At 39.9% G+C, this 13,611-nt stretch overlaps 1 protein-coding gene across 2 annotated transcripts in view; it reads right to left on the bottom strand.

Moving 5' to 3' along the window:
* Window positions 1-13,611, bottom strand: part of Dld (dihydrolipoamide dehydrogenase) — a 25,581-nt gene that overhangs the window by 11,616 nt on the left and 354 nt on the right. Inside the window, exons 1-8 of one of the 2 annotated variants that reach the window (XM_013510668.1) lie at window positions 13,016-13,039; window positions 12,210-12,288; window positions 7,592-7,671; window positions 7,074-7,142; window positions 6,067-6,136; window positions 4,348-4,448; window positions 3,907-4,050; window positions 3,381-3,482 (exon numbers count right to left, since the gene is read on the bottom strand). In XM_013510668.1, coding sequence (XP_013366122.1) covers window positions 3,381-3,482; window positions 3,907-4,050; window positions 4,348-4,448; window positions 6,067-6,106 — 387 coding nt within the window. In that variant the 5' untranslated portion in view covers window positions 6,107-6,136; window positions 7,074-7,142; window positions 7,592-7,671; window positions 12,210-12,288; window positions 13,016-13,039. Of the gene's footprint in view, window positions 1-3,380; window positions 3,483-3,906; window positions 4,051-4,347; window positions 4,449-6,066; window positions 6,137-7,073; window positions 7,143-7,591; window positions 7,672-12,209; window positions 12,289-13,015; window positions 13,040-13,611 lie in introns of those variants that run through there. The other variant, XM_005377291.2, reaches the window with a different exon arrangement.

Genomic DNA, 13,611 nt, shown 5'->3' with positions numbered 1-13,611 from the left:
TTATCGCCCAATAATAGTGAAGGCTAAAAAGTACTTATTATATAGCAGCTGCCGTGCCAGATGCTCAAGACACACAGCGAATGAAACAGCCATGATCCTTGCCCTCATGGAGTATGATTCAATGAAATCACAGAGAATAATATTAACTGAGATAAATACTGTGAGAAGCAGAAGTTCTGCATGTAATGGAACGCTCAGCTGGAGTACCTGAGTCCCCTATGGTAATCAGGGTGCTGCTCACAAGAGTACAAGGACCAGGACAGGTAAGAGATGTCCCAAACACAAGGAACGTCTACCAATAAGAGGCAAAGCAAGGCTGCTCATCAACTCATAGTCAGATACACTGAGAACACAGGGTGGGCGGCAAGGACTAGAAATAAGGGTGGAAATGGAAGCCGGTGCTATATCATGGGGATCTGTAAGCAACACTAAGTCTGGGTTTACCCTAACAGCCACAGTAAGCTATTATTTCAAACAGGGGAAGGGATATGATCAACTTTATTTCAGAAAGAACGCTTTAGCCAATGTGAGAATAGACCAGAAAAAGATAAAAGCCACCAAGAAGGCCTAGGGCAAGATATTATGCTGGCCTGAATTAGGATCTAATCAGACGTGTGAAGGGGAGCGAATATAGTCCACAGATAACCATCACAGATAACCACAGGTAACTACACTCACATTAGACACCAGTGACTGAGTGTGGGACTGAGGGTAGCAGGGGAAATCATGAAACGTCTTGCCTAGGTCTCTATGCGGAAGGCAGCACCACTCACTGAGACGGGAAATGTTACAGGGTCACACGCTGGGTACTGCTTGGGGAAGGGCAGGGAGAACAGGAAGGGAAAAGTGAAATTATACATTCACTGAACAGAGTGGCTGCAAGAAATACAGTGAAGATGCTGGTCCATTTGGACATGAAAATCCTGAGACATGGACAGAGGATCAGGCTACAGAGATTGTGAGTCCTCCGGTAACTGAGGCGACAGTGAGGATATTCTGTAGAAAAATAAAAAAGGTCTAGAAAACCTAGGAACAAAATCCAGAGTAAATTCACAATTACAGAGCAGGTTGAAGGCTAGGGTTCCAGCTCAGTGGTACAGCCCTTGCACAGCACGCAAGAGGCCCTCCTCCACTCAGTCTTCGGTCTTGTGGAAAAAGAGGGGAGGAGGGCTGAGAAAGAACTTGCGTACAAGCCACCCCAAAGGACAGACATAAAACCAGCAGAGCATGGAGTCAGAGAAGTTAGGGAAAGCAATCCAGAAGCAAGACATCACGAGGCTGACTGCTGCCAGGCAAAGCAATGATGAAAACAGTCCACTGGATTCAGCAATAAACCCACGGTCCTTTTCAGAAGCAGTTCTTTGCGTACGAAGCCAAGGACTGAGGAACGAGCAAGAACCAAAGAGACAGAACAGGGACAACGCTGTGGAGAAGCCTGGCTGTGAAGAGAAGTGGGGGTGCTAATAACTGCGGGACACCAGTTTAGGAGAAGGCAGTTCACGCACTCGTAAGTCATGCCTGCAAGTGTGAGTGCACCGAAGCACAGGAGTGCAGCACACCGTATCCACAAGCACTTTCACCTGTACACAAAAAAGGAACCGAAGCAGAAAAGGTTTAAGGACTAAAAAATACAAGCACGAGTTAAAACTTTTTTAAAAATCACAAAACGAAGTCGTTGAGAAAGTAGAAGACGATGTGCTCCCAGACACAGGCGAAGGGATTATTCTTAGAGAAGGAGGAACAGTAGGGAAAGGGTGGCTGTGCAAACCAGTAAAAGCATTTTCAAATCTGAGGCATCACGCTGAAGGGGCTCTGCTCTGCTGGTTTCTCTTTTATACAATACTTAGGAGATACAAACAGCCGTGCCGGAAGACAGGGCCACTGGAGGAAACCAAACCACCATGCAGCGACCAGGACAGTGCACCAACTAGGGAACAGTGGACTGCAGCCAGGCCGATTTCTGTCGAGGTTTGTGATGAATAATTTATGCAGGCATCAATCCGTAGGGTCTGTTTTTTCTCCAGGTACACCCTGGAAATAGCAGTAACAAAGGCAGAGAGGTTGACTTAACCAGGACTGAAGCTGTGCCATGCAAATATGACGGAGAAATGAGGCCAGTGACTCAAGGCCACCTGAGAGAGAGTGGTTAAAGTGATGGACGGTGCAATCTAAGCTAATCAGGAATGTAGGCAAGACAGGAAAGAGCCAAGTACCAGGACATTTCTGGACTAAAAAAAGTCTAGTTAAGAATACAGAAGTATGTTAGGAGTAACTCCAGGGAAAGTAGGTTGAAGTCAGAGAATGAAACGTCTAAATTTATAATTTCAGAAGCAGAGTGACTGTTTGTGCACCATCTTGACTCAAGGTGCAATGGCCCTAAAATGAAGGAAGACGTCACTGGAAGTTATGTGGAAAGCTGCCAGGAGGCAGAAAGGATGAAAAAGCACGGTGTTCAGAGAAATGCAAACTCCAAGTTAAGAGCAAGGGAAGAGATGTATCATGTGTACCATAGTAAGTAGTGTGGACTTTATCTGGAATGCAATTTGCTCAGAATGAAAATTGTCTTTAAGTATCTCAAATGCTGTCCCATTTTTGTTCTGCTTTGCTGATTTTTGAGACAGGGTCTCCCTATGCAGTCCAATCTGACAACTCACTGTGTAGCCCAGACTGGCCTTGAGCTCACGGTGATCCTCCTCCCTCAGCCTCCCAGAGTGCTGGGATTATAGGCATGTGCTACCACACCTGGCAAAAGTGGTCCAATTAAAAAAGAATTAGATCAATGTTATGGTTTGTGTCTGGATATCCCCCCAAAGCTTCATGCAGTCACGCAGTGGGCTTTTAGTGTTTATGATTGATCTATGATCCAACGCTGGGATTATGGGTGTGAGTGCTACACCCGCCCTGGGGTGGATAGGTTAAGGGACAGAAAGAGGCTGCTTGCCACCACTCCTACTTTTGCTTTGGCTGTTTTTGCTGTTTTCTACCGCCATGAACGGTTACGCTGTGCCGTGTGCCACTCTGCCTTGGAGCTAGAGGAGTATGGACTAAAACCTCCACAAACTATGAGCTAAATAAACCTTTCCCTCCCTAATTTTAGGTGTTGGGTATTTTGTCTCAGCAACAAGAGAAAAGTAACCAAGACAACCAGTTTAAAGGAAATGACTGAGTGGAAGAAACAGAGACTGTAAAATAAAAGAATGGCCTAATGACTTACGATTACCAAACTAGGGTGTCTTAGAAGAAAAAGTGTACTCACTATTATTAACAGTGTTTAAGTAAAATTTAGTACTGATTGGTCTAAGATGTTAAACAAAGAATCAAACAGGACTTTAAGTCCCTTCCAACCCTATGGAGACGTAAGACAGAAAGACACCACTTACCAATTCTACACCAATTACACCCGCACCGATAACAACCATCTTTTCTGGAACTTTTTTTAAAGATAAAGCGCCTGTAGATGACACTACTGTATCTTCATCAATCTTTGATAAGAAAAGAAAAAGGTACAATCAACATTATTTGGAAAACTCTAGTATTTTATAAACTAATTTCACTAAAAATATAAAGTCAATTACTTGTTTTGAGGTACCTATGATTTCTATATACCAATCTTCACCAAATTCCATTAAAAATGCTAACTTTATAATTTATTACTTAGTATTCTAAAACAAAATGGTTAATTTTAACTTCATTCTCAACTCAAGTGTATCTCAACATAACGTGTTTTATAGCTGGGTTAGAATCACTGCAAAATAAGGATAGGTAACTTTCCTAAGGTGAATGACTGTCAAAACAGTGTTCCAGTAAGAAACCTTTCATTCAAAATTCATAAACAGCATAAAATAATTTATAAAACTTAATTCTCAAGGAAGGTTGTGACAGTTGTAAATCACAAAGCATAAATACCGTGATTCCAGGAAAAGGCGTGACCTCTGAGCCTGTAGCTATCAGAATGTTCTTGGTATCAATAACCTGAGTGCTGCCATCAGCTTTTGTAGCTGTGACCTGATTCTTGCCAGTTATCTTTCCATATCCATTGACGTGCACTACCTTTATAAAATAATGTTTATAAATTCACAAAGGTTAAAAAGATTTTTTAAAATAATGGGAAAAAAACACTGTGTAAATGATATATAACACAAAATACTCCATTGCTTAGTAATGCCACACACATAGCAGCAAAACACTTTTTATGTATGCCAAGAAATCGATTTCAGGTTAGCACTGTTTTTAAATTAAATCAGTATTCCTCCAGCAGTCAAGTTCAAATAACGTCACTGTGTTAGCACAATGCAATGTTTAATGGATATATAAAATAAAGCAGAAACCTAAACACTGAACACCAACCTTATTTTGTTTGAATAGATGGGCAATTCCACCTGTTAGAGCTTTTACTGCATTAGTCTTCTGCTCCATCATCTTCTCTAAATTCAAGCGAACTTCAGACACTGTAATTTGTTAAATAAATCTTTAAGTCCTTAGCTAAATTCTTGAAACACCATGTGATATTGTTACTAAGCAAGGTCTGAAAATTTTCAACTAAATGCTGATAGAATTGTTATCAAAGGTAGTATTAAAAGTTTTATATTGAATAATTGACATAATAATCATAAAAGGTTGACATTATATCACAACAGTAGAACCTGTCAAGCACTAAAATACGCATATGGGTAAAAACACAGTCCAAAATAAAATATTATATCCCACTATGACACATTCTTCAAATACCTGATGGCAGTTACTAGTCTGGAAGATGTTTAAGTAAAAATGGCAAACTAACTCAACATTTGAAATTTTATTTTGTTTTGTTTTATTTTGTGTTTTGAGACAGGGTCTCACTATGCAGTTCAGGCTGGCCTTGAACCCACGATGGAGCCCAGGGTGGCCTTGAACTCAAGGCAATCCTCAGTCTCCCAACTGCTAGGATTATAAGTGTGCACCACCACACCTGGCACCTGAAATTTTAAATAAAGGGAACTGCTAAACTTCAGCAAGCAAAAACTAATAAAGTATACATCTGAACAGTTCAAATAAGAACTGTTACTTAATACAAGAACAATTCTTGTATTAAGAAGTTTAATACAAGAGTTTGCTTTCATTAACTAGATATTTATTCATTTAAATCAGAAGAGTACTCTGAAGCAACAATATGACATAAAAATGCTCAGCTCAATAGAGCTTTAGACGTAAGGCTGGCTATCTTAGAAATCAGCTCTGGTGAAGTACTCGGTTAGTCTATACAGGCCTGTGTTCCATCCCCAACACAGGAGGTGGGGGAAGGAAAAAAAGGAAATCAGCCAATCTAATCAACTCACACCCTAGAGATGAGGAAACAGGCCCTGAGGGATTTCTGACTTACCCGTGTCACAAAGCTGGAACAGAGAGCTCTGTTGTCTCTTCTTTTCTAGCACTGTTCTGTTTCGCGGGTAGTTTAATGTATTGGCTTTAGCGTACACACACCCCCTCCACACCCTGCAGGGTACCTACACACTGTCCCTTCTTTCAGAAACCCAGGGCTATACAGAGACAAGGAAGGGAGTAATGTCCCATAATATATTTAGGTCTTTCCTAAAGCAGACTGTCCGGGAAATAGCTTGTAAATAGAATAACCGGAGAGAATGAAATCAGTCCAAAAATGTTTGGAAAAAGGCAAGATACAGCAAAGTCAAATGTTATGAAAGGTCTTCCCTCTTCTCCACCCTACTTCACCCTTCACTTTCGCTTTTCTTTCTATTACCAACAACTTCGGCAGGCATGCCTGCCTGCGGGCCTGCCCTCCTTCCTTATCTGCTCACAGCACTCGGAAATCCGGTCTCCAGGGGATTCCTAGGTGTCAGGGAAACGAAAACTTGACTCTTCAGCCACAGCGAAAACAGAAGATTCCAGGGCAAAGGAACAGAAGTATCATGGTAGAATCAGATCTAAACACTCTTAAATAAATATCTACATATTTTCAAGATTCTTTCTTACCTTTCACTAAAAAGCTATTCAAACATAATAAACACAAGTATTTAGAAAGAGTCAAGCATGCCCGCTAATACTGCTAAATATAAAAAGTATGCTTACTTTCAATTCCCCTAGACGCAAAGTCTTTTCCATGGGCCATATGATAATAATGAGAGTTATTCAATAAAGCCTAAAGGAAACAAGAAAAAATTATCACTCATAAACAGACTCTTTATAATCAAAAACACACAGACGAATTTCTCTACAGTGAACAGTACGTAAGACTATACTAATTCATTTCTTTCTTCTATAATTAAATAAGACAATAACAACATAAAAAACATTCAACCAACAAGAATGAAAAACAAGCTGGATGTGGTGGCACATGCCTATAATCCCAGCTCCTGGCATGCTAAGGCAGAGGGATCAATGCAAGTTCCAGGCCACCTGAAATGTATAGTGAGAATCTGTCTCAAAAAGACAAAAGACAAAAACAAAAAACAAAACAAAAAAGGCCAACCTGGACCACACAGCAAGATGCTGTCTCAAAAAAGAAAGAAAAAATAAATAAAAACAAGGCCAGGCATGGTGGCACACGCCTGTAATCCCAGCACTCAGGAGGCTCAGGCAAGAGGATCACAAGTTCGAGGCCAGCCTGGGCTACATAGTGAGTTTAAGGCCAGCCTGAACTGCATAGTGAGACCTTTTCTCCAAAACAACCAAAACCAAAACCAAAACAGCTTTACTTTCTTTAAAAAGCATAAGAATGCAGTACAGGGTGGCAGGTTAAAAAAAAAAGGGGGGCAGTCATGTTTATATACATAAGAACCTACATGTAGAATTTACTATTTACTATTTCAATGGCAAAGGAAAGCTAAACAGAAAAAAAATGGAACATCATCTGAATGAAAAGGCTGGATGTTCTGAGACAAGGAAACTATTTCACAAACATGTATCAGCTAGTGATGGCACTCTCATATTTTACAATGAAAAATTGTGGTTTTTAATTACACTTACGCTTAGCTTTTACTAACTGTATTAGTCTAGTAATACAGTCTCAACACATCTGTGTAGTCAGCAGCAAGTGGGGAAAAAAATGTCCACACTGTTTAAAAACGTATGCTCACCTTAGAAGGAATGCAACCAACGTTCAAGCATGTTCCGCCAAGAGTTTCGTTTTTCTCAATGCAGACTGTCTACAACCAAAGAAGATATTATTTATACACATATAATCTGCACTGTTTCAGTTACCTAAAATTCCAAATATATCTGTCCTAATTCAGGCTGTGTTTTTCAGAGACTAAAATATAACTCTAAAATGTCTCATCTGAATAAGAAACTTGGGGTAACCCCAAAGTGAATTACTCTAAAAGATGACCATATATGTGGTTTTACTTCTATCACTTATCTTCCAAAGTGTAATCAGAAACCCAAATCAAAAGTTTTGAGAAGTGAAAAATGGTCTTTACTTTCCATTCTATGAGAATACTAAAACCAAAAACTCTCCATTAGTCTTAGGCTTACAAAATAATTTATAGATTTAAGAAATTATCATATTTTTATCTGCAAAGTATTTTGTGAATCTATTTGTCACAAATAATGTACATAATGTACATACATCTAGTTTGAAAACCTTAACCCTTACCTTAAAGCCTAACTGGGCAGCTTTAATGGCAGCAACATATCCTCCAGGACCAGAACCTATCACTGTTACATCAGCATCAACTATAACAAAAGCAAATAGATACAAAATTATAAACTGCTTAACATTTACCAAAAACTCAATCAAAAAATGAGCAACTGAAATGAACAGACACTTCTTAAAAGAAGTACCAATGGCCAATAAACACATGAAAACATGTTCAAAACTGCTGGCCATTACAGAAATGCAAATTAAAAAAACACTGAGATACTACCTTACTCCAGAAAGAATGGCCATCATTAAGAAATCAAGTAACAACAAATGCTGCCAAGAATGTAGGGAAAAAGGACTCTTCTGCATTGCTGGTGAGAATGTAAACTACTATGGAAATCTGTATGGACAGTCCTCAAAAACTAAACTTAAAAATTACATTTGACCTAGGTATTCCCCTTCTAGGTATCCTCCCAAGAGTTAATCATCATATTACAGGGATACATGCATACCCATGTTTACAGCAAGACAATTTATAATACCTAAATCTAGGAAACAGCCTATACATGTCCATCAACAGATGAATGGACCAAAAAAGTGTATTTATACACAATGGAGTACTACTCTATCAGAAAGATAACCTTGAGGCCTTCATAGGTAAATGGATACAAGCTGAGACCACAATATAACATACACACTTAAATATCTCATGGTTTCTCTTATATTGTAATAGAAAATGCCTCCTAGCCAGTATACTTCAGTTTCTTAGTTGCCCAGGAAATAGTTCCTGTTCCAGTTTCGGTTGCTTCTGTCTCCTAGAAATGGCTGGTCACTGTGATGCACGTTGTAAGAACCAATCCCAACTGACAAGCCCTTCTGCCTCTGTACTTTCTGCTTTCTTATCTCATATAAGCCCTAGACCACCAGAGATCAGGGCCTGATATTTTGGGAATGATCCCAGTTAGTGCCTGTCGATGTAAATAAATCTGCCTTCAAATCCTGGGTGTCATTTCAGTGTTTCTACTTGCCACTGTCACATGAGAATCAATCTGTCTCTCTCTCCTTTCCCTTCCACCCCTCACTCGCTATACATAGCAAAATAGAAGATAGATAATTAGCATTGGGAAGATCTTTTTCAAATGGATGGAGGAATAAGAGCTGAAGGGAGGAAAGAGAAGAAAGGAGGAAAAAAGAACTGAAGGTGAAAAAAATAATGAAAACAGAGCTTTTGCAAATGGGAAAGGGACCAAGAGTTGGAAGGAGTAGGGAGGGTTGGAGGGGGAAAGGATTTAGATGTATTATATACATGGTGGACCAACTCCCCGTAATAAATATAACCATTATGTACTGCAAACACGTACAAATAAAAAATAAAATTCATTAACAGCATCTAAAAACATTTATCAAAAAAATGCTCTTGGAAAAAAAACCCTGACATTTACTTATCCAAGGTATACACTTAACCAACATTTTCTACACAGTATTATCTTGTTCCTACGTGTCCTTAATGTTCTTTGATGCTATAAAAATGGCACAGATTTTCAATTTCATGTTCCATTATTTTATATTTATATATGGCATATGGAAATACAACTAAGCTCTATAATGTTAACTTTGCACCTGTGACCTTGCTAAATTCTGGAGATTTAATAGCAACAGATGAGGAAAGAGTTTTGGACTCTGACATACTAGACTCCAAATGTCAGCTCTGTTACTTATTATGATCTTGGCCAAGTGACTTAATCTTTCTGTGATATGAGGAAGGTAAGCATGTCATACTAACATTTCAAAGAAAAAACAGGTTTACAAAGGACAAATACCTAGCCCAGGATATAGCAAGTGACTGGTGGAGACAAAACGAAGCTTTCTGACTTAACCTCTAGCGGTCTTAACTTTAGTACTATTCTATTCCTCAATTTCAGCCAGTACAAACCGAAATTCCACAGGGCAACAACCAAGCTTCACCATTACTAGCTATACGACCTTAGGTGAGTAATTTAACCTGCTTCATTGCGGCTCCCTCAGCTGCAAAATAAACTACAAAAAAACTGTATCACAGGGTCATAACACAGCAAAGTGTATGCTGGGGACTAGAACAGGCTGTTTATAAATTGCCAGTACCCTCTCCCATAAGTCACAGTCTATGTGCTCTTACTCAAAATTGCTCATCCTCTCAATTGTAATACCTGAATTGTAATACTTCACTTTCTAATCAACACCCTACAACGTTAGTCCGTAAGTAAAAGGAAATATAATGCAGGCTTTGAAGCAGAACAAATCTGGGTTCAAACTGGACCTCTATCAGCCCTAAATTCTTGGCCAAATTATTTAATCTCTGGTTTTTGATGTAAGACATAGAAAATAGTAAAGATGATACCCTTTGCCTAGGGTTGTGAAAACCAGACAGAAAGTATGGATTCTAAGATGATGCCACATGCACGTTTAATGCTCAATAAAGGTTACTTCCTTTCTCAGAGCCAACTCCCAACTTTAGTATTGCAGCCTCCACACTTGCTCATATCCTCGCTCCTATCCTATCCTCCGTAATACCCTACTGCACTGCTACACTGCAACCTGTGGCCTACCCTGCTAAAGCCCAACTCAGATCTTATTCTCTTCCTCTTCACTGATTCCCCTATCTCTTACTGGAAAAAATCTGAGTACAACATCCATACCTTTTCAGTAAGCATTTCCTAATCGTTATCTCCCACCACATTCTGCTTACCTACCAGTACCACAGAGTTTAACTTCAGTAACGAAGAGCTTACATGAACAGAATTATGCTGGGCTACCTATGTACACTCTACTCCATTTACCCAGAACTAAACACGAACAGCATGCATTTCACATGAACATGACCCTGAGCTCTTAATATAGAGATATATTCCCATAGTTCTTACACCTTAATAAGAGAGAAAAAAATTATAAAGGTCTATTCTGTAACAAAGAGTGATTTTTAAAAACAAATCTGATTACACCACATCTCTGCTTAAAATACTTCAGTAACTTCCAACTGCTCTTACTTCAGAAGTTAAACCCTTTCATGATCCTAAGAAATCAACTCTCACTCTTCAACACATTTCAGCATTCTAGCACTTCTTCAGCCCCTTAAAACATTCTCACATTATTCCTTCCACCTGAAATAGTTCTACCTGCTCCCTTCCCAACCCTTTTCAGACACTGATATAGACCCTTATGAAGGAATTCTACAACCATTCACAATCCACATACAGATTTCATAGCTCCCTATGCTTAGCTTGTGAACGCCTTGTCACTGTTATAAATATCTGCTAGGTGTTTGTCTTTTCCAAGTGGACTATAAACGCTAGGAAAGTTCAGTATTGTCAGTTTGTCTCAGTACTGTATCCCAGCAGCTAACCCTACAGATAGGACATGGTAGGTATTTAATAGCTGATGAAATAATGAATATACACAGGAATAAGTAAATAAGTGAATATGTGTGTGATTAAGTGCAAGAAATTTGCTCCTGTTATAAAATGGAAAGTCATATTTACAGTAACAGACAAAACTTTGCAAATCTTGACCAACTTGGTTCATAAGAATATTCAAACACCTCTCAGATATTTTAACAGGGACTGTATCAGAATCTTTGATTTCTTTAAGTTGGTCAACCAGTACTCATCTAAGGAAGGGAAATGAGGAGAAGGGATTTAGTGTAGGACTAGAGCCAAAAGGATTCTTCCAGAAATCTAAGCCTCAGTTCCTTCATCTATAAAATGAGGAAAGGAATGGAGCGGCACATATATGTTTAGATACCTCAGTATCATCAAACTTACTTCCTGTTTTAAATGCTTAAAGAATAAAATGCATATGCTTCACAGAAATTTCAAAAATAAGCAAAAAATTCAATAATCCTTTCAGGTCCATCCTGATACCTGAAAGGTGCTTTTGAAGAAACCATCAAGACTTTCCATCAGGATCTTAAGTCACCTCACCACTCTAAACACTGTTAAAACAACCAACACAATCTTACCCAATGGGCAAAATTAAACTTTAAAACTATAAACATATATCATTGCTCCTTTTATCAAAACCCTTTAGAGGTTCCCCATCACACACGCAGTAAAATCTACACCATCCAGCCTGGTTAACAAAGCATCCCATGATGTGATGCCTACTCAACTCCCCACCACTGCTTGGGTCTCTGCACCAGCCACACCAGCCTTCTGCTATTCCTGAAATCTCACAAACTAATTCTCATCTCACCCCTTTCTCACAGCTGAAATAACTTTACTGTCTCACCTCATTCAGACATGTACTAAGACATCACCTCCTCAGAAAGGCTTCCACTGGCACCCTACTCTTAAACAGTCTCTGTCCCACCCCACTACCTGCTTTCATATTAAATTACTTTCTGAAATATTTACCTGTTGTTTATATAGTGCTGGGGAGGTTTTATCACCAGCCTATACGTTTCACAAAAGCAGGGCTCTGCCTTGTTCATTACCTGCAACACACTAGGGCTCAATAAACATTTAAGGGAATAAATATAAGCAAATGACTTAACACAGAACACTTACTAGTCATTCTAATATTTACTCATTTATGCATCAACACACAAAGGAACTGTCAGCTAATTTAATTAAAAACCACTGTGCTACATACTTACTTGATTGATCTGCATAAGTTCTCAGAGGTATGGCAGAAATTCCCTGCAGGCCATGAGATATTCGACTGAAATGCCCTCGCTAGGAAAAAGGAAAATGTTCCCATTATATAAATACAAATTCAAACCAAAAAACTACTTAAGGTTAATTAAAACATAATTTTGAGTAAATATATCAAGCACTGATTATTAATGATCTACTGTCACAGAGGTAACACACGATTTCTCTTCTTTAGCAGTACCAATAGACTTTCCACAATCCCAGCTTCCCACAATTACAATATTATTATTATTATATAATATACATTTATTATTATTGAAAAAACAAACAAAAAAAAACTTTCGTACTTAACCTGATAAAAATATATTCACTTTCCAGAAAGCACGGCTAATTTTCAGTGTTTGTGATCATTTTAACGTCGTAATTAAATCTCCGTAAATTAAAACTCAGTACTTGAAGAACCTACACTATACCAACCCTTTTAGTGTAACTACTGCTTCTTAACTCCAATCTACTATGGATGTACAGTCCATATTCACCAGAACGACGTATGAGTATGTTCCTGAGAAAGCAACTAGGAATTTAGACAAGAAACTAGGAACCTAGACAGGCAACTAGGAATTAGACAAGGAAAACAGATAATAATACAGTACACTGATATTTGGGGGATACTACAGTCCCACTAATTGTATCACAGTCTCAATCTCTAAATACTATGGCTACCACTTCCTGAGAACAGGGAGACACAAAGCAAACACGTCCTGCTCCCGCCACGGCGGGCAAACGAAAGGCAGCGACAAAAACCTACCCTGATGTAGTCATGTTCTCTGCCCCAAGTCTTGCACCTACGGTCATGACGACAGACCACCGCGCAGCAAACTGTCAAGTCCTGAGCTTTAGTCCCAGCTCCACCTCTTTAAAAAGAGCGACGTCTACCCTGGTAACGTTAACTGCTGGGGACACAGGCGCCTCGCGTTTGAAACAAAAGAGTTTGATCCTTGTATCTACGGCCGGCAGACGAACCCAAGTTGTCTAATAACTCGCTGAGGCTGACCATACGAGCCTCTCGGGGGCCCGAGACAGCCACAGTCACTAATTCAGAGCTGCAAACACTGGCGGGACCTCAGAGGGTTCCCGGAGCTGGTTCCCAGGGCAACCTGCGGGGCTCCACCCAGGCTGGGCCGTGCAAACAGCGACCCGAGACGACCCACCCAAGCGGACCAGCCGGCGGCTCCCGGCGAGCACACGATCGGGCGGAAGGTGCGGAGGACCAGGCCGTCCGCGACACGGGCGGCCCGCGCAGCCGCCGCCAAGGTGAAGGCCCGCGTGTCCCCCGCACCCCCGAGCCGGGTGTGGGGCTGCGGTGCGGGAACGGGGGGCAGTCAAACAACCAGCGAGGACGCG

This window comes from Chinchilla lanigera, unplaced genomic scaffold (genome assembly GCF_000276665.1).
Source record: "Chinchilla lanigera isolate Chin_1 unplaced genomic scaffold, ChiLan1.0 scaffold00009, whole genome shotgun sequence".
Lineage (NCBI taxonomy): Eukaryota > Metazoa > Chordata > Mammalia > Rodentia > Chinchillidae > Chinchilla > Chinchilla lanigera.
This window is presented reverse-complemented; position numbering and strand designations above follow the sequence as displayed.